The sequence below is a fragment of the Microplitis mediator genome, chromosome 6, assembly GCF_029852145.1.
Source record: "Microplitis mediator isolate UGA2020A chromosome 6, iyMicMedi2.1, whole genome shotgun sequence".
In the NCBI taxonomy this organism is placed as follows: Eukaryota; Metazoa; Arthropoda; class Insecta; order Hymenoptera; family Braconidae; genus Microplitis; species Microplitis mediator.
This window is the reverse complement of record NC_079974.1, coordinates 24,015,751-24,043,667: the sequence shown is the minus strand read 5'-3', so window position 1 is coordinate 24,043,667 and position 27,917 is coordinate 24,015,751. Positions and strand designations below refer to the sequence as shown.

Sequence of the window (27,917 nt, the reverse complement as noted above, 5' to 3'; positions counted from 1 at the left end):
ATCGCTGGCGTAACGTTTCCGGTGTCAATATTTATGATACAAATATTATTTACAAGTCCAATTAAATGACAACCATCCAATCTCAATTCCGGGTATTTATAGACATTATTTTATTATATCGCGTTGCAGATGTCACATTGGCGTGTCCTAGCAAAAGATGGAGCGTATGAACTTTTTTTTGCCCAAACGCTGTATTTTCTATTCAAAAGAAACCAAATACTAATTTTACTTATCTTTAATTTTTTTATACGCCCTTACGGTTTCTGGGATAGGTACTGGCCGCCATACCCTTGTAGGAAAAAAAAATATTGACAACGGGGCCAGTCTTGGCACAATACTGGGCTACCGAGGCTCAGCCTCCCAAGGTTGGCCCGAGATTCGACCAACGTTCAAGTGACAAGTATTGGTTTGCCAGTCTTGGGCCAATGTTCAGCCAATACCCAAGTGACAAGCCTTCGTTTGCCAGTCTTGGGACAAGGTTCAGCCATTATTCATGTGACAAGCCTTGGTTTACCAGTCTAAATAACAACTGGTACCTAAAAACCCCTGGTTTCTGTGAATAGCGTAACAGCCTAGTGGATAAGACGCTTGCCTAGCAGCCATGAAGGACCAGGTTCGAGACCCAGCGAATGCAAAAAAAAATTAGTTTCATCGATCCACCTGATTTCTCTGTGTACAAATTTATTTCCATATGTTACCATCACGCACATGTCTACTAGTTTTTTTTTTTTTTTTTAATTTATTTTTAATAAGCATAGGTGCTTATTTAGCAACAGTCTTGGCACAATACTGGCTCTCGATATTGGGCCAATACTTAGATGCAATCTTGGCACAATACTGGCATTGGTTATTGGGCCAATACTAAGATGCAGCCTTGGCACAACACTGTCACTCAAGCTTGGCTGGGTGTTATCATTTCGATGCTTAGACAGACTTGGGCCAAGCTTGGATTTCAAGCTTTCCCCAGAGTTAATAAGTCTTGCGCCAAGCCTCGGCCAAGCTTGGGCCTATTGTTTCTTCCTATAAGGGTAAGGGCGTTAGAATTTTTTTTTCTCGAAGAAGATAAAAAATTTATTCGGGATTTTAAAATTATTAAAAAAATGTTCATATAAAAAAAAATAAAAATCAGTACAATCAATATTTCGTTACTTTTGAATAAAAGTACATCGTTTGGTAACAAAAAAATTTTTTATACGCCCTTATGGCACTCGAGAACCATAAGGGCGTATAATTACATCCACGATTTTAGGACACCAGCCACGCAATATTTAATAATATTAATAATAATAAATAAAGACTTAAAATTAATTTAATATCCCAAAGTGTTAATAATTTACAAGATGAGTAGTGGTGTGTACAATGTTTGTGCTTGGTTATCATCGTTAGTTGTGACTCAACACGTGTCGGATATATGTATTAACACGCGTACAATACAACTACCACCAAGTGCGGTTAACTATTACATACACGAATACATATTGAGTATCGTCATATCTGGTGGGTGGTATCGATCTGTTTAGTTGCGTTATCGTTGCTTCTGTTGGCGCTCTTATCGGTACTGGTTCCATAAATGCACTTGCTAATTTACTAAACCACTGACGATCCTGCCTTCGCTCTTGCTTTTAGTCTTATTCTTATGTATCTCAGTCGACCTGATAGGTTTTTGCCAGCTAACAAGAACTAACGTACAACAATATAACGCAGTGAGGGGGAGGGGACACGTGTACGGACGTCATGAAGACCGATTAACGAGTTTGTCACGGCTGACGGGCCATCGTTATTCCCCGGAATAAATTGGAAGCGATACAATGGGCAACATTCATACATTCATGTATATAGGATATCATAATTTAACTTGTCGAGTCGAGAGTTGTTGGGAAATTTGTGTTTTCTGTCCTCCACTGCCGTCTATATAAAACAGTTACGTTATGTTTTTGCGAGGCGATTCAATTTTTTGATTGATGGAAAAGTTTATACAAAAACGCCGATTGTCGGTTTAATTTATCCAACATGCCATTGAAAATAAAGATACGTGATATTTATTAAAAATAATAAAAGCTTTTTGGTATTTATTCCGGAGCTCAATTTTGAATGACAGTTGTGCCAAAATTATTTATTTTTCTCTTTTTTTTTTTAATTATGTACATGAGTAATTGAGGGCCGGGTGTAATTCGTAAGCGATAGTAGGGATGGGCGATATCTATCGATATTTCAACTATCGATTTTTTTTTTCTAAAGTATCGATATTTCAACTATCGATTTTTTTTTTCTAAAGTATCGATGTTTCCTATCGATATTTTTTTGGAGACGATACATCGATACTCGATAATAGAAAACTAAAACTATCGATGTTACGATATCGATATTTTTTTTTAATTAGGAATGGGCGATATCTGTCGATGTTTCAACTATCGATTTTTTTTTTCTAAAGTATCGATGTTTTCTATCGATATTTTTTGGACAAGATATATCGATACTCGATAATAAAAAACTAAAACTATCGATGTTACGATATCGATGTTTTTTTTCAATATCGCCCATCCCTAAGCGATAGGTTATTTTATCTGCTCGATCGCAATGCGTCGGTGATTTAAGTAAAAGTAGATTATACTCTTGTTTCTGATAGTGTGTAAATGTAAGTCTCTGTAACGGCGAGTGTATGAATGAGCCGAATCATTGAGACGCCGAACGATGACAGATAATCCAGATTAAACCGAATATCCTTATCCCAGTTTTAAAATTCGTCTTTACTTCTCACGGCGGCTTACGAATCAATCAAACGGGATAAACTGTCAGACTAACGGACAAATATATAACACTGCACGCAACCAAAAATATAAGACGTACTTAGTTATCTTTTATTCACTCACAGATTCTCTCAATCGCTCGCTCGCAATCTCACTTTACTTGTCTTATTTTATTTGTACCCGGGATATCGACACGGCTGGTCATCCACGAGCTTTATTTCATTCTCTTAGCAATATTTTAATATATATTTATAAATAGTATTTATTTATTTAATATTTTTTATTTTATTTGTGCCAGTCGTATTACACTGAAGATATGTACAAAATGATGAGCGATACCAAGAGGCAGCTTGAGGATAAAATAGGCCCTGCTGTCCCTGTTTGCATCGCTTCTGGACGTTCACCTGTAACCAGTCAAATTTTATTGGTTACATTTTTTTACAATTAAAAAAATTAAATCCAATCTTTTATTACATTTTTTTTCTTTCCACTCTCTTAAAATGAATCAGTGAAATTCCACTGATTCAACCAGTGAAGTTCACTGGTTTAACCAGTGACTAAAAGTTCACTGGTTGAACCAGTGAATTTCACTGGTTGAATCAGTGAACGTCGCGCTCACTGGTTTCAACTAGGGATGGGCGATATTGAAAAAAAATATCGATACCGTGACATCGATAGTTTTAGCTTTTTATTATCGAGTATCGATATATCGTCTCCAAAAAATATCGATAGAAAACATCGATATTTTAGAAAAAAAACATCGATAGTTGAAATATCGACAGATATCTCCCATTCCTAATCGAAAGAAAACATCGATATTGTAACATCGATAGTTTTAGTTTTTTATTATCAAGGATCGATATATTGTGTCCAAAAAATATCGATAGAAAACATCGATACTTTAGGAAAAAAACATCGATAGTTGAAATATCGATAGATATCGCCCATTCCTAGTTTCAACCAGTGAACTAAAAATATGTAAGCGCGCGGGTACAGCAGCATTCTGTACATGAGTATATTTAAGTGTTTTATTATGTCAATAAATAAGTAATATTTATTGATTATCTTCATGTAATAATTTAACTAACTTTTATATAACAATAATAATTATATGACACAATTTTTACAGAGTTTAAAAATAAATAACTTTGGTGTAATTTCAATAGCTTGGAGCTAACCTCAAAAATGAATGACATAATTTTAAAATTGAACAATATAAAAAGCCCATTGAAAATGGAAACAAATTAAATATTTATAAATCCTAATAAATATTATTTATTTTACTACTAAATAATTTTTAATTAAATATAATTGTTATTAAGACTCTTTTTGTTTGACTTCACTTTGTTTATAAATAAACGTTTATAATGAAATAAAATTAATCTAACCTATTGTGTTTATATTTATGTAGTACACCGGCGTATCACTGGTTGAACCAGTGGATTTCACTGGAGAATCAGTGGATTTCACTGGAAAATCAGTGAAATTTCACTGGTTCATTTTAAGAGAGCAAGCTCTGAATTTTTACGTTTTCATAAAAAAAATTGACAATCAAATAAATTGGCAATTTGAATTTTTATTTTTCGCTCGAAATATTAAAGCTGAAGCTGTTATTTATTTACATCAAGAAAAATATTTTTCAGCTTCCACGTATCGATACATTTCTAGCGATTCCAAAGTGACATGAGCTTTGAGATTTACTGTATCATTTTCAATGTAATAAATCACATGAAAGCATCATTCCGTCATATATATGTACCAATGTATTACCAATTTTCTTTGCAACAATATCTTCCTCAGATCTACTGCCACTCTAATATAAACATATTCTACCCCGGTTTCAAAGTCTAAGACTTATAACAACGATAAATAGTTTCTCTCTTCTTAAAAAAAAAAACCAGACATGAGCAAAAGCAATTTGAAAATATAAAAAAATAATTCACTGCGCAGACCGCACGGATTATATAAATTTTTCATCAATATATTCTCCGAGGAAATTTCTAAAGTCTAGTATCGCGTACTCGGTAGCTAGTAGCCAGTAGCCAGTAGCCCAGTGAGACCTGAGGGGATTGAATAAAGCATCCAGCATCCCCTACACACAACGCACGTCTATTCCCTCACATGGGCACTCGAGTTCTGGCATTGTCGAATATAAACCTTTCCCCCTTTAGCCGTTCCCCCGTTCCCCCTTTGCGCCGTTATACCTTAGCTACTTCACTTGAAGTAATATTACGTTATAGGTTATACTACCGAGGCCCGCGTGGATCTATAAAATGAATCGAAATGCAATTTCCGTAACGTCCGTGGCATATCTACGAGCAGTAGTTGAACTTGTGTGTCTGCCGTAAATCCAATGACTCTTACTGTTCCCGTTATATAATTTCTTTAAAGAAACTTCTCAGCATTTTTACCAGTTACACTGTATTACCAAATAGAGCGCAGAGAAATGAAATTTATTAAAAGTAGGTACCCGATGGTATCTGATGGTTCACTGTAAAAAGAGCGGTGTTAAAAATGGACTCATTTTAACTCCGCCCGGTGTTAAAATAAAATTACACCGGTGTAGGAGGAGTAATTCACCGGTGTTAGAAATGCCGGTGTTAAATCGGGGTAACCGGTGTTAAATCGGGGTAACCGGTGTAAAAGCGGAGTAAAATCGGTGTAAAAGCGGAGTAAAATCGGTGTAAAAGCGGGGTAACCGGTGTAAAAACGGAATAATATCGGTGTAAAAGCGAGGTAACCGGTGTAAAAGCGGAGTAAAATCGGTGTAAAAGCGGAGTAAAAGCGGGGTAACCGGTGTAAAAATGGAATAATATCGGTGTAAAAGCGAGGTAACCGGTGTAAAAGCGGAGTAATACCGGTGTAAAAGCAGGATAAACTGTGTCCGCTTGGAGTATTAATTTTAAAGATTATAAAACACAAAAACGTCAGTTCTTTATGAAAATTAATAAAGAAAATCATTTATTAACAAGTACAGTGATCGAGTAAGTAAAAATATTTACAAAGTAAAATATTTTAACACCGGTAAAGAATATCTACACCGGCGGCGACGTTATTTTAACACCGGTCTAGAATATTTACACCGGCAGCGGCGTTATTTTAACACCGGTCTAGAATATTTACACCGGCAGCGGCGTTATTTTAACACCGGAGATTTTTTTTTAACACCGGTACAGAATATTTATACCGGCGGCGGCGTTATTTTAACACCGGTCTAGAATATTTACAACGGCAGCGGCGTTATTTTAACACCGGAGATTTTTTTTTAACACCGGTACAGAATATTTACACCGGCGGCGGCGTTATTTTCACACCGCTTTCGGTGTTGAAATTTAACACCGCTGATTTTAACACCTACACCGCTTGGACTTACCCCGGTGATTTTTTACAGTGTACGATAAATTAAAGTTAACACAATTTAATAAAGAGAGCACTCACCATTGACAACGTGAACACGTATAGACGCAGTATTGGCATTGCTGGGCTTGCAGCTGTATTCACCCGAGTCTGAGGGCTGGGCTGTCTGTATAAGGAGCCACGAAGTTGTAACATCAGTTCCTTTCTCCGTTATCACCGACACACCACCTCTAGGACTGTCGTAGCTGAGTACGTTGCCGTCGTAGTACCAAAAGATGTAGGCTGGGGGTTCGGAGCTGAACCGTATCGCACATGTCAGGTTTATCGTACTTCCAGCACCCACGTACAGTTCCGGACCACCGAGAATCGTTGCCGTGGGAACTGCATCAACAAATACAACCCCGTTTTCATGTCAACGTCATCTCGTAAACAACACACTGTTTTATCACGCCTGTCGCTCTATCACAATGTCATCTCTAGACTACTAAAGTTTACTCGAGTCTTGGAATATATACTGCGATACATTATATTCTATTGTGTGCATCTATATAGATATGATATCAGCTACTCACCGACAACGTTCAGGTAAAACTGGTGAGACTTTAGTGGTATGGTCGATATTTGACAGTCGTAAATACCCTGGTCACGCTCCTGGGCCCATTTTATGCACAGGGTCCACTCAGACCACTCATTATTTTGACCGGTGTTCTGTCTGTGCAGAGCCTGGAATCGCTGATCACTCGTGTAAGTGTACGCTCCTGTTGTCAGGATGTGGATGTCTCGCAGTCGCACCCACGACACCTGATTTTAAATTTAAATACACAGTTTATTATTTATTTTCTCATTTATATGTTTAAAGGAAATGTCTAGGGAAATTTTTTTTTATACCACCCAACATGATCTTTTTAAAAAAAATTCCATTTATGAAAATTACACTGTAAAAAGAGCGGTGTTAAAAATGGACTCATTTTAACTCCGCCCGGTGTTAAAATAGAATTACACCGGTGTTTAAAATACCGGTGTTAAATCGGGGTAACCGGTGTAAAAACGGAGTAAAATCGGTGTAAAGGCGGGGTAACTGGTGTAAAAACGGAGTAAAATCGGTGTAAAGGCGGGGTAACCGGTGTAAAAGCGAGATAACCGGTGTAAAAGCGGAGTAATGCCGGGGTAAATTGCGTCCGCTTGGAGTATTAACTTTAAAGATTATAAAACACAAAAAATGTCAGTTCTTTATGAAAATTAATAAAGAATATCATTTATTAACAAGTATAGTGATCGAGTACACTGGTCAATGATATCTACACCGGTGGCGGCGTTATTTTAACACCGGTCTAGAATATTTACACCGGTGGCGGCGTTATTTTAACACCGGTCTAGAATATTTACACCGGTGGCGGCGTTATTTTAACACCGGTCTAGAATATTTACACCGGTGGCGGCGTTATTTTAACACCGGTCTAGAATATTTACACCGGTGGCGGCGTTATTTTAACACCGGTCTAGAATATTTACACCGGTGGCGGCGTTATTTTAACACCGGTCTAGAATATTTACACCGGTGGCGGCGTTATTTTAACACCGGTCTAGAATATTTACACCGGTGACGGTGTTATTTTCACACCGCTTTCAGGGGTAAATTTAACACCGATAATTTTAACACCTACACCGTTTGGACTTACCCCGGTGATTTTTTACAGTGTAATTATTTGAAATAATAATTAGTAATCTTCAGTAAAATGAATTTTTGATGATCCTCTTAAGTGCTATAATGAATATTTTATTATAATCATGCATAAGTAGTAAATTTCAAGTATTATCTCAGTAAGCACCATTCTACGGATAATAATTATCAAACAATCTAAATATCCTGTCAGAAATATTTAATAATGTATGACTAAAGACTCGAGTATTTCCCTGGTTGGTAATAAAAAATTAGTGATTAAAGTTTACGACACAAAAACTATTTAAAAAAATAAATAATTAAATTTAAATTTAAATAAATGGATGGAGGCTTATAAATATTAAATAAATAATTAAAATAGTCGTCAGTTATTAGCATACAAGTTGGTAATTTATCTAAAGTACGGATATGCAATCTGTTAATTCGATGATGGAATAGTTTTGTGTGCGACTGCGGTTGTTGTTGATAAATTTTTCAGATAAATTACTCAGAATAATATTAAGTCTTCCATATTAATACTGAGGATTCAAAGAATTCATATAGAGGAAGGAAGTGAAATTGGCCAACAGAGACAGCGAACTCGGATGGGGATGGCGTGGCAGTATTCTGGTATACAGGGTGTAGATGGGAACGAAGACGGCAACGGGTATGGCTCGGTACCTATCGAATAACTATTTGAAATATCGATGCATACCGAGTACTCTTGAGGTCGAATATCGACAAACCGTTGCGTCAAGACGAACCCCTCAGGATTCTCAAGTATTTTCCACATTGAGGACGTGCGTCAGAGTCACTGCCAGCGGAGCCAGTAACTGCGACATGAGCAACGCTCACTGCATTTTCCACCATCGCCCATTAATATTCCATGGCACTCGGTATATATTGCCTGGTGACTGGTGCAACCCGCAATCGGATTTTAAACGCCGAGCTGGGGCGACAAAAATTCCGCAAATTCGATCAATGAATTCATCCAGAGCTCAATGACATATATATAAATACGTCTGTGGTAGAAATATCAAATTTTACACGCTCCAATATTATAAATTAACCAACCGCTGACCGAAAATATTTTACTACGACATTTACATCTTCATTTTATTTCTGACAAGTTGAGGTAAATATTTAGTCGCCTATTAATATGGAAGACCCAGTCGACATTCGATGCTCCAGGTAATGGCAAAACTTTATTTACCGATAAATATATATGTTACAAGTATTTATTATTATTTTATGTAATAAAATTAAAAAAAAAAATAAATACCCGGACAGTTATCGTTAATATTTATTTTTAAATCAGACTATTTAGTTGAGTTGTGTAAACAAGCAATGCTGTTACGACTGTTTAAATAACAAGTACAATATTTATTTCAACAACTATAATTACTGATTTTATGTATTTTTATCAAGAGAAAATATATATAAATATTTTGTTGCAGTTATATATTTGCTTTAAAATAGACAGGGTGAGTTTACTGTTGAAAATAACGGTAAATTTTTTTTTTCATTTTTTTTTAAATGTTCAGGACAAAATGGCGGCTAAAGTAACAATTTACAAAAACGCTCTATATTTACTCATCATTTGTATTTGCGTGAAAAAAAGTTACACTGTAAAAAGAGCGGTGTTAAAAATGAACTCATTTTAACTCCGCCCGGTGTTAAAATAAAACTACACCGGTGTTAAAAATACCGGTGTTAAATCGGGGTAACCGGTGTAAAAGCGGAGTAAAATCGGTGTAAAGGCGGGGTAACCGGTGTAAAAGCGGAGTAAAATCAGTGTAAAGGCGGGGTAACCGGTGTAAAAACGGAGTAACATCGGTGTAAAATCGGTGTAAAGGCGGGGTAACCGGTGTAAACGCGGAGTAAAATCGGTGTAAAGGCGGGGTAACCGGTGTAAAAACGGAGTAACATCGGTGTAAAAGCGGGGTAAATTGCGTCCGCTTGGAGTATTAACTTTAAAGATTATAAAACACAAAAAATGTCAGTTCTCTATGAAAATTAATAAAGAATATCATTTATTAACAAGTATAGTGATCGAGTAAGTAAAAACATTCACAAAGTAAAATATTTTAACACTGGTAAAGAATATCTACACCGGCGGCAGCGTTATTTTAACACCGGTCTAAAATATTTACACTGGTGACGGCGTTATTTTCACACCGCTTTCAGGGGTAAATTTAACACCGATAATTTTAACACCTACACCGTTTGGACTTACCCCGGTGATTTTTTACAGTGTATTTATGGTTGGAAAGTTTTTTTTGGTTTAAATTTTCGAAATGAAAAAAATATAATTTAAAATAAAGTTAAGAAAAAATAATTTTTTTCTTAAGCTCTTAATTAATTTTCAAGTAGATATTCATAAAATTTAATTGACTTAAATTAATTTTTAAAACGAAAAAAAATGATTTGAAATAAAAATTTTAATTGAGACTTGGAAAAACAACTTGTCAGAATCTGAAGGCAATGAAGACAAATTAAAATCCTATAATTGTATTTTCTGGCAAGTACTCTATAGACCACCATGAATATGTATTAAGAGTTTAATAAAGACCAAATTTATAAATTAAAATTTTTCGAATGAAAAATTATTCCACTCGAATTGTTGATAAGTTCAAGTAAAATAATTAACTTCAAAATAAAATATCACAATTCCATTTTACCCCGAGCTTTATATTAATAATTCTTAGCTTTATAATCAATAACTTTTAATAAAAGATAAAATAATATAACTTTTCAAATTAAAACTTGTATTCAGAGAGTATTTTATTAAAAAGTCCCGTACTTAATTATAATATTTTTTTAATAATAATAATTAACGAATTTAATTTAATTGAAATGTTAAATAAAGTACTGAGATAATTAAATTTAGTTGTGTTCCAAGTACACGGCATTTCGTTTGCGCGTATTGAATTTTTGTTTTTTTTTTATTTCGCGTTGATGGTATTATCCGTTACGTATCGTATTTAAATTCGCATGTTCGTTTTAAACCCGGTTACGCGGGAGTAACAACTCCGACAGCAGATGCACGGACAAATAAATTACAATGTGAATTAATATTAATCAGACATCAAAGTAATGCGAGTACTGAAACACCATATGTATATAAATATTAAATTTTTTTATTTTTTATAATTGGTTGATTCAAAATTTGTTGTATTGTTTGCGCTCGAATTATACTTTTGTTCGCAAATAATAAATAACAGATACTGTTTTTTTTTTTTTTTTTTTTTTTTCAACGCAGTTATGGAATTAATTGTCAGTTATAAGTTTATGAATTGAGTATTTATTATTTTTATTATTAATTTAACTTCCAATGAATGTCGGTGAAATATAATAAAAATATCAAAATATCACGCTTTTATATTTTATTTATTTGTAATAAATTTATTGACTGCCACATATTTGTGATAAAAAAAAATTTTTTTATTATTTTAAATTTACAATTAAAATTCAAATTACCGGTGATCTGATTATTTGCTACGAGATCTAGGATTTTAGCTAAACTATCAAAAATATGACAAAAAAATATGAGGTAAAATTTTAAGAGAATTAAATTTTCTACAAAAAAGTGCTGACATATTTTTTCCGTATCTATGACCGTTCAGTTGGAATTTTAAATTTAAAAAAAAGTGAGAATTGCGAAAGGTATGTAAGAGTATATAGGGGTAGGGGGGGCAAAACGGGATAGGCCGGCAAAATGGGATACCCTCAAAATTTCGTCAAAATTTTTTTTTCTCGAAAAACTTTCGAAAATGGTCAAAAATGACATCTAGTATCATTTTACACTATTAAAAGCAAAAAAAAAACATTTTTATAATTTTTGCGAAAAGTATAATATTGGCGCCAATTTCAAATTTTGAAAAGAAATAACAAGGAAAAACTTCTTTAAAAATATGTTAAGAGTAAATTTTATTACTTACATCAATTTAGAAAGACATTATTACATCAATTTTATTCACTTGAAAAAAAAAAAAAAAAAATTTACTTTTTTTTGGGGTATCCCATTTTGCCCGCAGAAAATAAAAATTTTTTTTCTGATGGCAGTCTAAAATTCGTTATATTTATTTCAAATAGAATCAAAATGAAGCCAATTTACGATATTTATGTCCCTAAAAACTAAATTTTTCATTAAGTATCCCGTGTTGCCCCCCCTTCCCCTATATAAAGTATTTATAAATTTATATCTGTGTGATGAAAGTAGAAAATAAAATTGAGGATAATAGAATTATTTAGTGATTTTAATTTAAAATATTAGCGAAGACTAAAACAGTTAATAGTCAATGGATAACGCGGTTTATTCAACCGCGAAGTTAAAGCCTCCAAGTTATCATTATCGCCTGAAGCTATTACTACAAAGTAATCTCTTGCTCCTCAACTCTTATTATACGTAATTTTACTTTAAGATTATTTTTCCTTTTTTTTTTTAAATGGTGATTTATAAAACTTTGAACTTCATTAAATCTTAATAAATTCAAATCTGGCGGGTGAATAAATTTATAAAAATTAAAATGTAGAGTTTAGCGCAGTTAAAATTAGTTTTAATTATTATTATTTTTCTAAAAGGTTGATTGCCAGAGTTATTGGGGTTAGTTGGACTGAGTTTAAACCGAGTATTGACAAAATAGAATTGTAGCAAGAGACCCGAGCGTCGATAAATGTCCAATTGGGTTGATGTAATGCTGTTATTTCTCGATAATTACTTTTCACTTGACACTCGACTACAGTATTGTCAGCTAAATAAATTATATTGAAAAGGTAATTTAATTTCAACACTGACCTTACGCATTTAGTGCCTCTATTTTATTATTTTTACACAATCAACAGTAATTAACTGGGACGAAAAAAAAACCTTTATCCCTCTTAATTAAAATAGCTCATAAACTATCGGCTTTATGGCAAAAGTTGTTTCAACTTTTTTTACTAAATTTAATTTCCTGTAAATTTGTTTTTACATTTTTCGTAGTTTGATTGCTATTTTAATTTAAAACGATTTTTTTTTTGTATTAATTTTTATGTTAGTTCAAAATTAGAGTATTTTAAATTACAAATTGCAGCTAAACTATCAAAATTATCATCAAAGTGCTCAGGTACAAATTTGTAGGAAATTAAATTTCTAATAAAAAAAGTTCCCGCATGAAAAAATTTTATATGTGAAAACATATATGATAGAATATATGAATATTATAATGTGATATATTGTACAATATATAAAATAATATTTATATTTTTGCCGTATTAATATATGATAATATATTGAAAAAAAATATATTGTTAGAATATATTATCAATATATTTATCAATATATGACTTTTTATGTATGTTTTACATATATATTTTAATATATCTTTTTTATATTGATATATTATATTGAAAGTAGTATATTAATTAATATATAGTATTTTTTATATTTTTTATATATGTTTTCCAATATATTGCAAAATATATGGTTTCCAATGTATTGTAAAATATATGGCACTTTTTTTACTTTTCTTACCCGCATGAAAAAACTTTATATGTGAAAATATATATGATAGAATATATGAATATTATAATGTGATATATTGTACAATATATAAAATAATATTTATATTTTTGCCGTATTAATATATGATAATATATTGAAAAAAAATATATTGCTAGAATATATTATCAATATATTTATCAATATATGACTTTTTATGTATGTTTTACATATATATTTTAATATATCTTTTTTATATTGATATATTATATTGAAAGTAGTATATTAATTAATATATAGTATTTTTTATATTTTTTATATATGTTTTCCAATATATTGCAAAATATATGGTTTCCAATATATTGTAAAATATATGGCACTTTTTTTACTTTTCTTAGGTTATTGCCAGTAAATATAAGATCAATGAAAAGAAGGAGAAAAAATAATAAATTTGACTTTTTTTTGTGGAATTGTGTAGAAAATGAAAAAATATATTAAAAAATAAAATTTTAAATATATTGCGAAAAATATAAGTTTTGATATACTGGAAAAATATAATTCCAATATATCGCGAACCATATATTTAATCATATAAATTCTTTCATATATAATCAATTATATAGAGACCATATACCACTAATTATATGAGTCAAAATATATGGATATATATATCAAGTTTATTATATTATACTTATAAATTATATATATACTATCCATATATGATAAGAATATAAAGAGCATTATATGAGATAATATATATAGAAAAATACAAAACATTATATACAAGTAAATATATTATGATAAATATATAATCCAATATATGTAAAAAACATATATTTTTCAATATAGATATTTTTGCCGCTATATATTTATCACATATTCACCATATATTTTTTTATATACTTTTAACAATATATAGCTTTTCCATGCGGGTTCTTTTACATTTTCATGTAAACTTGATAGTTAATAAGTTATTTTAATTATAAGATGAATTTTTTTCAAAAGCAATTTTCCATAAAAAATTCTAGGTTAAATATTGAAATTGTAAGGACATAAATTTGTAGAGGATTAAATTTCCTAAAAATACGGTTTCGATAAATTTCTACGCAAATTCAATACTTGACAACATTTGAATTTAAATGCTGACCCAAATTCTCTTCAAATAAAATAAAATTCCTGGTAGGTTTATTTAAAAATGATTAAATTAAATACTCACAGTTTTATTCCCAAGATGTCTGACTCGACAAGTGAGATACGCTGTTTTTCCGATGAGAGCAGTGACATTAGTGGGCTGGTTAAAATCAAAAGTGGGCTCTGGCTTGGTCTTGAGGCCGATCGAGTGATCGATCATCTGCTGTCTTGGCCTGCCTTGCCCAGGATGCCGCTCCAGCTTTTCCATCCCATCATTCAGACTCAGCGTGTCTGTAACCCAAAAACACCGGATCTAATTAGTGTCCCATCGTACTCGGTCTCGAACTCTTAACCAAGTTCTAGATCTTCATATCCGTTAATATTTTATTTAAAATACGGGCGGTCGCCAGAGGAAATTTAAAAAATTAAATTTTATATTTTTTTTACAGGCCTAGGTACATGTGTTTGCTCAGCAAGCTCGACGAGCTCAGGTACTTGAAGAGAAAGCAGAATTCTCATTAGTCGCAAGAGTTACTGTCGAGAAAAGCGCTGATCCAACGAGCAGTAGGTCGAGTTCGCGATTCCCTTCGCATTCGAGTTTAAGAGCCACCGTGAGGGCGGAGGGCAGAGAAAAATGGGCGAGGAGAGCCAAGAGAGGAAGCTTGCCCAAAGCTCAGGGTATATACTCGAAGCAATTTACTTGGTAACGATAAAAAAGAGAAAGAAAAGGTGGATAACGAGCACACGTTATTCCTCTAGACTCTGTACCGGAATAAAAAAAAATATAATAAAAAATAAAAAACGATTGGCATGAAGACGCATGAAATAATAATCGTTGGGTGCATACACCACTTTTCTAAGAGCTGTACATGTATATACACGGAAAGAAAATTATGGCAGCGGTTCCCATAATTTTGTGAAATTTTTTCCTATACCATCATAGGAATTACGACCATAAATTATGGGAGCGGTTCCTATAATTATAGGAATGTATCCCATAATTATAGGAATAGTTCCTATAGTTATGGGAATGATACCCATAACACTATAGGAATGGTTCCTATAATTTATAGGAATACTTTCTATAATATTATAGGAACTATTCCCATAATATTATAAGAATGGTTCCTATAATAGTATGGGAACTATTCCGATAATATTATGGGAATGATTCCCATAATGCAATTGGAATGGTTCCTATACCATTATGGAAATCATTCCCATAATATTATGAGAATAGTTCCCATACTATTATAGGAACCATTCCTATAATATTATGGGAATGGTTCTCATATTATCATGAAAAAATGAATTTAAAGAAGTGTGGTCACTTCTACAATACACAGAAATATTATTAAACACGAAAACAAAAATTCAAACATTGAAAAAAAAAATCGTATTTGGCAAAAAAACATTAAAATTTTTAACAAGAATTTTTTGTCAGCACAAAACATTCAAGAAAATTCAAATTTTGGGAAATTTCTACACTATTGAGCAAGAAAAAAATTTTATGATATTATAGGGATGGTTCCCATAACATTATGGGAATAGTTCCCATAATATTATAGGAATAGTTCCTATACCAATATAGGAACCATTCCCATAATAGTATGGGAATGATTCCCATAATGATATGGGAACTATTCTCATACTATTATGGGGATGGTTCCCATAATATATGGGAACCATTCGTATAGTAGTATAGGTACTATTCCCATACCATTATGGGAACCATTCCCATAATGCATCGGAAAACTTCCCATAATTTTCTTTCCGTGTATTCTATTAAATGAGATTTTAGTTTTTTTCAGGTCAGCGAGCTTCAGCTTTAACCTTTTATTAGATTAAATAAATTTTCATTGATAAGTATGATCATGTTTTAAACATTGATTTTGATTATTATAATTTTTTAATCAGCGAATTTGAAATTCAAATAGAAATTATTTTATTGGAATCAGAGGTGAAAAGGAGGGTGGGAATTTGTCAGTAAAAATTAAATGAGGATGGTCGGAATTATTATATTTGTAATAAGAATAATTATGCAAATATATTGAGGTAATGAGGCACTCAAGTCAAGAAAAATAAATAATTTTTTAAAATCAATAACGTTTTTTTAGCAATTTAATATTATAAGAGTCGATATCACATGCTCTTGATAGCAATATGTCATTGAGTATTGGCTGAAATTTGAATTTTCAAGTACCGAATTGATTGATCGACCATCCTATTGAGACTCTTCAGGAAAAAAAAAAAAAAAAGAAATGACGTGATTTTAATAATTTTAACATAGCGCCCTCTGATTACCTTTTTATATTTTATTATTATTTTTTTTTAGTGTAACATGAAAGTGATTAACGTAAATGGAATATTAAATAATGTGTGATTTTAATTTTTTATTAGTTTGCCGGGAGAGATTTAATTTTGGAAATAGAGTTTTTGGTGGTCGGCTGAGGTCAGTTTTTATCAAAGATGTATTCGGTGCGGCAACCAACCGCCTTATTACTTATAAGCCAGAGCAGAGAGTATCGATTACAGAAAGCATAATTGCACGAGTCTCATCAGGGATGCGGAGAGTAATTTGCGCTGCCAGCTAACATAAATTAACATTAGGATCCTGGAGCTTGACAATGTTGGCACACACCAGGGACATTTAACTCCGGTTATATATCCATACATATATATGCAGCCATGTTACACGTTTCTAACACTAGAATGTTATTAGCTTGCATTTATAATTCAGAATTTATTTATTCATATATACTTAACTAAATACTTATCAAAATGTTATATGTTTTTTATAGATAAAGATAATCAATGATTGTAATTCCTGTACATTCAAAAATTTTATGTTAACTACTGTCATTTGTACAGAGCAAATTATAATTGATCAACTTGCTTTGAGACAACGTAACTTATTATTGCCGTTGTTGTAATTTTTACAATTATTTGTTATTGGCAATATTATTATTATTATTATTATTATTATGAAATTTATTTTTGCGCCTCTCTATATATATTTATCATTTTGTATTTATTGTAAGGCCCTTAGGGAGCTAAGGCTTCAGGGCCTAAAAATTTTAATAAATAAATAAAAAAATAAATAAATATATTAATTAATTTTTTATGGTTTACTTTAAATTTAAATAGCGACAAAGATATTGACTACGGAAAAATCCATTCAAACCTTTCTCGTGGGGAATTAAAGTTAGCATAAAAATGTATTTAAATAATTTTTTTTATCTGTGATAGTTTAGCTAAAATTTTAATTTAAAGATAAAAAATTATTTTGTTTTAATTTTTTTCTTAATTTCAAATTTAAGATCTGGTTAAATTTGCAGATATATGATAAAAGTATACTGAAATATATTTTTTCTTTATCTATGATAGTCCAGAAAAAATTTAAATTCATAGATAAAAAAATAGTAATTTTTACTTTTCACGGATTTAAATTTTAAAATTCTAATTCTACACTGTAAAAAGAGCGGTGTTAAAAATGGACTCGTTTTAACTCCGCCCGGTGTAAAAATGAAATTACACCGGTGTAGGAGGAGTAATTCACCGGTGTTAAAAATGCCGGTGTTAAATCGGGGTAACCGGTGTAAAACTGGTGTAAAAGCGGAGTAACCGGTGTAAAAGCGGAGTAAAACCGGTGTAAAAGCGGGGTAACCGGTGTAAAAGCGGAGTAATATCGGTGTAAAAGCGGGGTAAATTGCGTCCGCTTGGAGTATTAACTTTAAAGATTATAAAACACAAAAAATGTCAGTTCTTTATGAAAATTAATAAAAAATATTATTTATCAACATGTATAGTGATCGAGTAAGTAAAAATATTCACAAAATAAAATATTTTAACACCGGTAAAGAATATCTACACCGGCGGCGGCGTTATTTTCACACCGCTTTCGGGGGTAAATTTAACACCGATAATTTTAACACCTACACCGTTTGGACTTACCCCGGTGATTTTTTACAGTGTAATTGAAGTTTAAAAAAAAAATTCTTACAAAAAAAGATTGATGCATAAATTAAAACGAAAACCGTTGATAAAATAATAGCAAAGACAATAAATAAAAATTTTTTAATCACGAATGAAGCGAGTAATAAATAAGCCAAAAGCATAAACTGAAAATAATAGTAAATAATTCGTTAAATTTATATTTAACTATTTAGATTGTCGTGATCACGTAATTCCGTACGTTGACATGCTCGTAAATGTCGGACATTTGTTAGGGGGACATATAAATACAGTTTGTGGGTGGGTGTGTGTGTGCTCACAATCCGGGTCTGTGCAGGTCGATGACGATGGTACGACAGGTCCAACACAGAAACAATTACACCTGAGCTTTCGTACACACCGACATCACCGAGGTCATAAGACCTCCTCGTAAATCTCCCGTTTGTTAGATTCTCTCTACTCTAACGATCGTTTCCTCGAATCCTATCGATTCCACAAAGTTTAAAAAAACCACCCCCTCACATATGTACATACATGTCTATATACATTTGCAGAAACTATCCCAAGTGTTTTAATGCCGAGCGTATTCGAGAAATTTCAAAATTAAATACTCGCTAGAAAAACTAGAGAAAGTATCAAGAGAAGAGATCTCTGCGGATAAGTCCCCACAGACCTATACTATCTTCTTTTTATAAATATATATATATATATATAAGTATATAAAGTTATACCGACTCCTCTTTGGTTCTCTTCTTTACAAGCAAAGCTCCCGCGCGCGTCGTTACCCTCACGAGGATTTGAATATTTAGATCGCGCTGAGATTTCACGACAAACTTTTTTTTTTTCCCCTTCAAGTGATTGCCCAAAATAAAACGGATAAAAAAATACGTAAGTCTTAAAGAAGATTATTATTCAATATTTTCGATTGAAACTTTAGTAAAATCCTTCAAAAGTATCAGTTTCTTTTTTTTTTTCTTTGAATTTGATCCCAATGAAGCGTGAGAATGAAAAGTGATAATTTAAACCCTTGCACTGAAAAAAAGATATATTTGAGCCAACTAAGATTTATTTGAGCCAAAGATATCGTATATTTGGATATGGCCAAATAAATATTTAATTGTGAGAAAGATATAATATATTTGAGTAGTTTAATTGCGTGAAATAAGTGATTTATTTGTGGTAAAGAAATGATCCAATTGCTACAAATAAATAAGGGCTTCAAATATATGTATAGTATCGCCAAATTTTAGGTTATTTGTCACAAATTAAATATCTTTACCACAAATATATCAATTACTTACCACAAATAAATTATATATTTCCGTCAAATTATAAAATTATTTGAATCAACTGTCATATTTTGTTGTACCAAATATATTTATTTGTCATTAAGAAATATTCAAAAAAAAGCCACAAATAAATTGATTTATTTGGGACAAATATTTCTTTTTAACTTCCCGCTAAGAAAATTGTAAATTTTCAAAAATTCGGGAAGTTATTGGTTTCGGTCCGATTTACGAAAATCGAATTTCCATCAGATGTCGACGTTTCGAGGTCCTAGGAAGCTATCCTGACTAATTTCACGATGATGTCCGAGTGTATGTATGTGTGTACGTACGTACGTATGTATGTATGTAAATATTCATAACTCTTGAACGGATGAACCGATTTTGATCGTTGAGGTGTCATTCGACGCGGCTTGTTAATGTCTTGAGGCCGTAAAAATTTGAACTTAATCGGTAGGGTGCGTTCAGAGATATTTCAAAAATAAAATTTTTTCGAAAATGTTTTATTTGGATAACTTTTAATTTGCTCGATGGATTTATTCCAAAATCTAATCAGCTCTGAAACTCTATAAGCCGCGTCGAATGCCACCTCAACCATCAAAATCGGTTTATTCGTTCAAGAGAAACCGTTGACGAAAGAATTCAAAAAAAATTTTTTCCTTGGTTTTTTTGAAATTTCTCAAAAACGGCTAAATAAATCAATTTCAAAATTTGATCAGCTTCAGAACTTGATAAAACGCGTCGATTGCCGCCTCAACCATCAAAATCGGTCAATTCCTTCGCGAGATATCGTGGGAGAAGGAAATGCTAAAAAATGGTTTTTTACAAAACAATGGCGTACAAAAGTATTTGCGAGCTCGAAGAGCTCGAAAACAGCGGGAAGTTTTGGGGCTGGCCCGCAGGGTCAACTGACAGACCGATTTTTTTCAGTGTGTTATTATTATTGAAATAAAAAGAAATATCGACAGGGTTAAAAAAAAATAATCTAATTTTAGTGTGAATCTTGGCTCGGTTTTCGTAAATATGTTTATTTATATTTTTAAGTGTCTGGATAAATGCGTAAGCGGGTCGAGGGTGTCCCTCTTAACTTGAAGCAATGCAATTAAAAAAAAAAAAGCTCTGTGCAATATATATATGTATATATAAATTAGTCGTGTCGTAAATTCATTTGCTCGTTAATGAGAGTGTTCAAATTATTTTATTACGAGGCATCTTTTTTGTTTTTATTTTTATTTCATCAAAGATCTTTACTGCAGTACATCCATCGAGAACTCGAGGTTTTTATTTTTTTTTTTTTTTTTTAATGAACCTCAAACGAACTTGTAACTCGAATCTAAATAATTACATTTTTTGTCCAACAATCGACTGAGGTACAAAGAATTTTTGATTAAAAAAAAATTATTAATTTAGAAATACATTTTTAGTTGAAAGCGTTTTAATTGTCGAGTTGGAGAGAATGTAAAATTTTTTTAAGCGTTTGATATTTGAATAAAAAATATAAAATACGGAATTGAATTGTCGGAATTGGTTTTACGTAAAAATTCATTCAAGTTTTTATAGGAAATTATATTTTCTATAGAAATGAACGAATACTTTTTTTTTAGCTATCATCGTTCGATCAGAATTTTTAATCAAAGTTAAAAAAAAATGTTTCAATGAATTTTCGCCTAAATTTGAAGATTGAGTAATTCCATTTTGAAATTCCGGGTAAAATATCAAAAATACGATAAAAGTACACAGAGACAAACTTTTAAAAAATTCAATTTTCTACTAAAAAATATGAACACATTTTTTCAGTATCTATGTTAGTTTAGTCATAATTTTTATCCAAAGAAAAATTCAATTTTTAGCGAAAATATAAAAAATGTGATAAAAGTGTAAAGAAGTAAATTTCTAAGGGATTAAATTTCCTACAAAAAAAGTCATTTTCAATTTTCACGTAAACTTGATAGTTAATTAGCTCTTTAAACCCGGATAAAAAATTTTTCAAAAAAAAAAAAAATCTAGTAAATTAAACCTTCGAGCCAAATTAATTACAAATATGTTCCGTTAAACTTTTCAATAGAGCAGTAAAAAAAATAAATTGAAAATGTAATTTCCGTACGCAATCAGTCGATCGAAATTAAAAAAGTACAGAATTAAATTCTCCGACTTAATAAATTTTTTCAGTACGTTCGAATGTGCATTTATCGTAATATAAATCTGGTCGTTTAATAAACTCGTTATCAAGATGCGTTCCCATTCCCAACTCGTTTAAATTTAAAAACGCTCGTGCACGCAATCTCCAATTGCATTTTTGTTATCCACTAAAATGTCGATGCAGTGTATAATCATAATCAAGCCCAATAATTATGTCCCTCCCATATATCGAGCTCACGAGAGGTGAAACCTCAGATTAATGAAAATGACAAATTTTAAATTCAATAAATTTAATAAACCAGATTCAAAAAACAGCCGCCATTATTATCTTCTCATGCTGTTTTAAAAACACGATTTATTAACATTTAATTTTAATTTAACTTGTGTCTTATGTGAACTGACGTACTATAAATTGGATTCTGTTTAGATTAGATTAAACGTATAATTATAATGAATGACGGTGAGAACCGAGTCTTTAATCCACTAACGCATATATAAACGATACTGGAATTAATTAAAGATTAAACATCCGAGCTTTGTATGCTGGACATTTAATATATTTTATTAACACTCTAAATGACATCTTAATAAACTATTTCATCATTCTCAATTACCGACTTTAAATTTTTTTTATTATCCTACAAGATAATTAGCCCGCGTTCAGACTTCAAAGCTGCTTGACTCCAGTTTTTGGTCTCAATTTCGAGCAAGCAAACAATAAAAACTAATTTACTTAATTATCTATATTTCATAAAAACTCGTTTGCGCAATAGATCGCGAGACCTTAAAGGTCGAGAACTTTCTTTAATATTTACATCAAAGTATTTTTTCATCAGGATAATTTAATTTAAAATTACTAATTAATAAAAATTAAATTTTCTTTTAAAAGCAAAATTGTTTATTAATTATACTATGTAAAGTAAAATGAGTTGTAATGAATGAAAAAAAAAAGAAGAGAGAGAGAAAAAAAAATTACCTTCAGTACACATAAAAAGTATAGCGGCGATAGATAGCCTCGCTTGCCATCTCAAAGCCATTTCGCAAAACTAGAATGATCTCTAAACTTTCTTTTATATTCCACAACACAACGATACTCAAATGACCCACATCCTCTTCATAATTTTCTTCATCCTCAATTCTGAATAACGGGCTCACTCCTATCCCTCGTTCTCCTCCTTCTCTTTTTCCTCCTTCTGCTCTTTCTCTGTGTAACTATAAAACTAAAACTTTAACAAGACTAAAAACTACCGAGAAATGACAACACATCCGTACGAGTGTCTCGAGTGCACTTGAAAAATTTTTTAGTCATATTTTAATTCAGAGCTTTCACATTTAACTCAACACACCGTACACTGACTGAATAATCCTCTAGACTTTCTGTTATTTATAAAGTAATAAAATATGTATATAAATATTTTTTTAAAAATCGACGCCGCCCTGGATCACACACCAAATATATATATCGATATGCCGGCGGCGTGCGAAGCGTCCTCAGAATAAATTATCTAAGTTAGCTTGCACGAGTTAGTCTCGAAGATCATAGATCACTCACGACAAGTTTATTTCAACCCCCGAGTACTCGCACACACTTCATTGCATTTACATACGTAACGACCGCGAGCATCATAAAAGAAAAAAAAAGGGGTAGAAGAAAATTTGGTCCGCCTCAGATAGTTGCGGACTGGGGATTTATACGCGTATCTATTTATTCCCTCGTTCTCGTACGCGTACAAGTTGTAGTTGTGCTGGCGCTTATGCTCGTACTACTCGGACCAATAAATGAGTACATGAACAAAATGTAAGGGTGTAATAACAATATATTAGGGGTATAAATGTAACTGGTGTGTCCTCACATACGATAACGTCACACGTGAATGGTTATTGCCAAACTTTGTTGTTACTTTTATGCCACTGAATACTGTCTGGCAACTCAAACCAATTGTCACTCCACTTTATTTTATTCCTCAACTTTTGTTCTACACTAAAACTCTACATTTTTATTTACACAGATAAATTTTATTTACACTGGAGTATTATATTTTTTTATTTAATCAACAAAACTCACTAATTTTTAAGTTAATTAATTTTTTTTTTTATATTTTACTTTCAAAACTTTATCATTTTTTTATTTATTACTTTTTATTGGATGTCACTGTGGAAAAAAAAAGAGTAAATATGGGACATAAAAAAGTGTAAAAAAAAAAATTTTTAGGAGTAAAAAATTATTAGATCGAGAGAAAAAAATTTTTTGTGACGGTTTAATATCCACAACAAAGTATACATAACGGGAGTAAGCACGACGTCTCGACCCCGAGGCAGATTTACCCTGACTGGGGTGAATCCTGTACGTAAGAGCATGCGCGTTTCCGTTCCATCCCTTTCCGTGTGTCGCGGCAGAGTGGAGGAGGTCGTGGGTGGATGGGAGGAGGGGGAGAGAAGAGTAGAGATAGAGAGGTACATAGAGAAGTAGGCAGGAGCAGCAGCATCTACACGGTGGCTTACACAAAATCATCTGACCTACCACACAGCGACGAGCGAGAGGGCGGCGGTGGCGGCCGCTGGTGAATAGAGAGGGCGAAAAAGCTAGACAATTCGACATACGGGACACATTGCTACGTGTTTGTTCGCCAATGCATTCCCGTTTGAATGTATGTGTGTGTGTGCGAGTAAGCGTATATATATATTTGCGCATATATATGTGCACCAAGGCATGACGGGTTCCACGGCCTTACAACCGGCGGTGCTCCGGTACCGGCTCAACTAACGGGGAATCGGAAACTGCGGCAGAACAATTGTGGTCCGGAACGGTATTAGTGCGACTGTTGATCGAATTTCCTAAATTTCCGAAACGAAATACTCTGCTGTGAGGTGCTAAAGTTATATACTTTTTTCATGCTCAGACTTTTGCTTCTCTGCTCTGTGCTCTGTACTCTGCACTCTATACTCGATACTGTTCACTATTTCCATTTATTTTTATTCTCATTCCCATTCCCATTTTATTTTGTCTCTTTATCTTTTTTACCGAATAATTGAGACGGGATTTTTTTGGCACTAAAGACAAATTATGTTATCGCGAGCGGGTCTAAATCGATTTTCGTTTGATTAAAATCTCTCGAATCTAGATCAACCCTTGTGAGGACACTTTATTTTACGTATATTCGAGCACACATACGTGCGAATACACGGATCAACGAATTACCGTATTAATAGTCAGTTCAGAGTTCTTTGACACTCGGTAATCTGGAGTCGGGAGCTTGGAAAACTGGATCAGGCCGTGTGCCAATGGCGCCCTGGATATGCCCCCCCCCCCACGTACGGAATCCCAAAAATTTATCCAAGGATTATTTAAGTAGCGGAATTGTCACGAAACACCCGTAAATTCCCTCACCAACTCCATAATTTTGTTTACTATTTTTAAACATCGTTACTAGGGTGGGTTGAAAAAAAACTTTTTTTTTGTTTTTCTCAGCATGGGGGTAGAATTTGTATCTTATAGAAAAAAAAAAATTTTTAAGGAAAAAAAATTTTTTTACTCAACATTTTGAGGTGGCCCAATCGATTTTAAAATAAATAATTGATCAAACGGGGTAGTTCCAATGAAAAAAATTACATGGTGTTCTAGAATCTGTAGGGTGTCCCCTTAAAAGCTAATTGAAAGTCAGGAGTTGAAAAAATTTTTTTCCTATTATTTTTGTAATTTAAGTAAAAAATTCAAAAATAAAAAGCATTTTCTTATGAATAAAAATGAAAGTGAAGTAAAAAAAAATCACATTCGACAATTATTAGATGTTTTCCACGATTTTGGAGAAAAAAAAATTTTTTTCGTTGGAACTACCCCGTTTAATCAATTATTTATTCAAAAATCGATTGGGCCACCTCAAAATGTTGAATAAAAAAATTTTTTTTTTCTTGAAAAATTTTTTTTTTTTATAAGGTACAAATTCTACCCCCATGCTAAGAAAAACAAAAAAAAAGTTTTTTTTCAACCCACACGGAAAGAAAATTATGGGAAGTTTCCCTATGCATTATGGGAATGGTTCCCATAATGGTATGGGAATAGTACCTATACTACTATAGGGATGGTTCCCATATATTATAGGAACCATCCCCATAATAGTATGAGAATAGTTCCCATACCATTATGGGAATGGTTCCCATAATGATATGGGAATGGTTCCTATACCATTATGGGAACCATTCCCATAATATTATGGGAATGGTTCCCATATTGGTATAGGAACTATTCCCATAATGTTATGGGAACCATCCCTATAATATCATTAAATTTTTTTTTTGCACAATAGTGTAGAAATTTCCCAAAATTTGAATTTTCTTGAATGTTTTGTGCTGACAAAAAATTCTTGTTAAAAATTTTAATGTTTTTTTGCCAAATACGATTTTTTTTTTCAATGTTTGAATTTTTGTTTTTATGTTTAATAATATTTCTGTGTATTGTAGATGTCATTACCACACTTCTTTAAATTAATTTTTTCATGATAATATGGGAACCATTCCCATAATATTATGGGAATGGTTCCTATAATAGTATGGGAACTATTCCCATAATATTATGGGAATGATTCCCATAATGCAATTGGAATGGTTCCTATAATTATGGGAAACATTCCTATAATTATAGGAACCGCTCCCATAATTTATGGTCGTAATTCCTATTATGGTATAGGAAAAAATTTCACAAAATTATGGGAACCGCTGCCATAATTTTCTTTCCGTGCACCCTAATCGTTACGTGAAATTCCCAGTTCTGTCTCTCAGATAACCGCCAATTAAATGCATATCATAATAATAACAATGATAATAATGATAACAAATATAGCATGCGATTAAAATAATGTAAACACTTGTAAGAAAAATACAATTTAATTATTTAAAATTGTTAATAAATTATTTTGTTGGGGTTTTAAATTTATAGATCTGAAAAAATATAGAGGCCGGGTAAATTTTATTCGCATTGCACAAAAGTTATACGAGTGGTTACAATAGATAAATTTACGTAATTATATTATTATACGGAAGCGGATAAAATTTTGGAAATAAATCTGCGGAGAATTAGCTTGTACGGATAGAGCAGTACAAGCTTGCGGCAAGGTTTTATATTACTGAGGATAAAATAAAATAAAATAAAAATATCTAAAAGAGAAGAGATGGGGAGGGAATGAGAAAAATGTTTAAAAAGTAAAAAATTACATTACCTAAAAATTTAACCGCGTGACAAGTCGCGACTAGCTCTGTTGTAAATAATGCTTCGCGTGACGTTCGTGCCTTCTCTGTTCGTGGATTCAGCCATTCATCAGCTGCGCATAACTGGCACGTAACGAAGATAACGATAAACGGCGAAGCGTATATACCGGATAGTTGTATAGTTATATAGTTTCACATAGAAAAGAAAAAAGGATATTATATAGCTGCCGAAGGTATTGTGAAGACCAAAGACTAGGCGCATCAAATATAATGACCTGTGTACTCTATATAGATAGCATGTCGTTAAGTGTATGCTTACTCAGCTCATCAGATAACTCCCATTATCATTATATCCATAAACTATTTTCTGGATGGAATTTCCCACCGACAGAAAATTAATAAGACTACGAAATCGGGTGGCCGTTTTTCAAAATTATTTCACCGTTTCTGAATTCAGCTATCGGTATCTCTGTGAAAAATGCTCGGGTGGAAGATAAAAAAATATCATTTTGAAGCTTGAAATATGGATTTTTTTAAATCTGTCATGATTGAATGCCGAAAAAAAATTTTATACCTAAATTTTCGACAAATAAACTATTGAACAAACTTAACCTATTTTGGACCGAACAGATGTGAGGTAAAAATTTTTTTTATAGTTTTTTAAAGCGAATTTAAGTTTTATTTTAATTTCGTTTAGCTCCGGTTTTATTGGATGACAAAGCAAAGAGGGATAGTTTCAATAAAAATTATCATAACTAAGCGAGAAAAAATTTTATGTAATTTTTAAATAGCTCATTTTAAAACTCAAACTTCAAGCTTTCTCATGCTCATCATTGATTTCAGCTGAAATTTTTTTTTTTTCAAGCCTTCGTAGAAGTTTTAAAAATTTTTTAATTTGTCTCTTGGTGACCAGAAATATAAGTAAAAATTTTTTGAACAAATCAGAAAAACGGTTGACC

At 32.1% G+C, this 27,917-nt stretch overlaps 1 protein-coding gene across 1 annotated transcript; it reads right to left on the bottom strand.

Annotated features, from left to right (window-relative positions):
* Positions 1 to 719: 719 nt before the first annotated feature.
* On the bottom strand, positions 720 to 24,111 carry LOC130669742 (zwei Ig domain protein zig-8-like). Its single transcript, XM_057472784.1, has 5 exons — positions 22,733 to 24,111; positions 14,463 to 14,668; positions 6,677 to 6,905; positions 6,186 to 6,485; positions 720 to 3,151 (listed from the first exon to the last, which is right to left on the bottom strand). The coding sequence occupies exons 1-5, from the start codon at positions 22,791 to 22,793 to the stop codon at positions 3,051 to 3,053; spliced, it is 897 nt and encodes a 298-aa protein (XP_057328767.1). The 5' UTR covers positions 22,794 to 24,111; the 3' UTR covers positions 720 to 3,050.
* Between the last annotated feature and the right edge of the window lie 3,806 nt (positions 24,112 to 27,917).

Excerpts from the sequence above, each read along its gene's own strand:
- LOC130669742 (XM_057472784.1), bottom strand. The coding sequence starts at position 22,793 with ATGGCTTTGAGATGGCAAGCGAGGCTATCTATCGCCGCTATACTTTTT. Across the intron at positions 6,486-6,676 it reads GTTTTACCTGAACGTTGTCG|TTCCCACGGCAACGATTCTC; the intron begins GTGAGTAGCTGA and ends TTGTTGATGCAG. Across the intron at positions 3,152-6,185 it reads ACGTGTTCACGTTGTCAATG|GTGAACGTCCAGAAGCGATG; the intron begins GTGAGTGCTCTC and ends GACTGGTTACAG.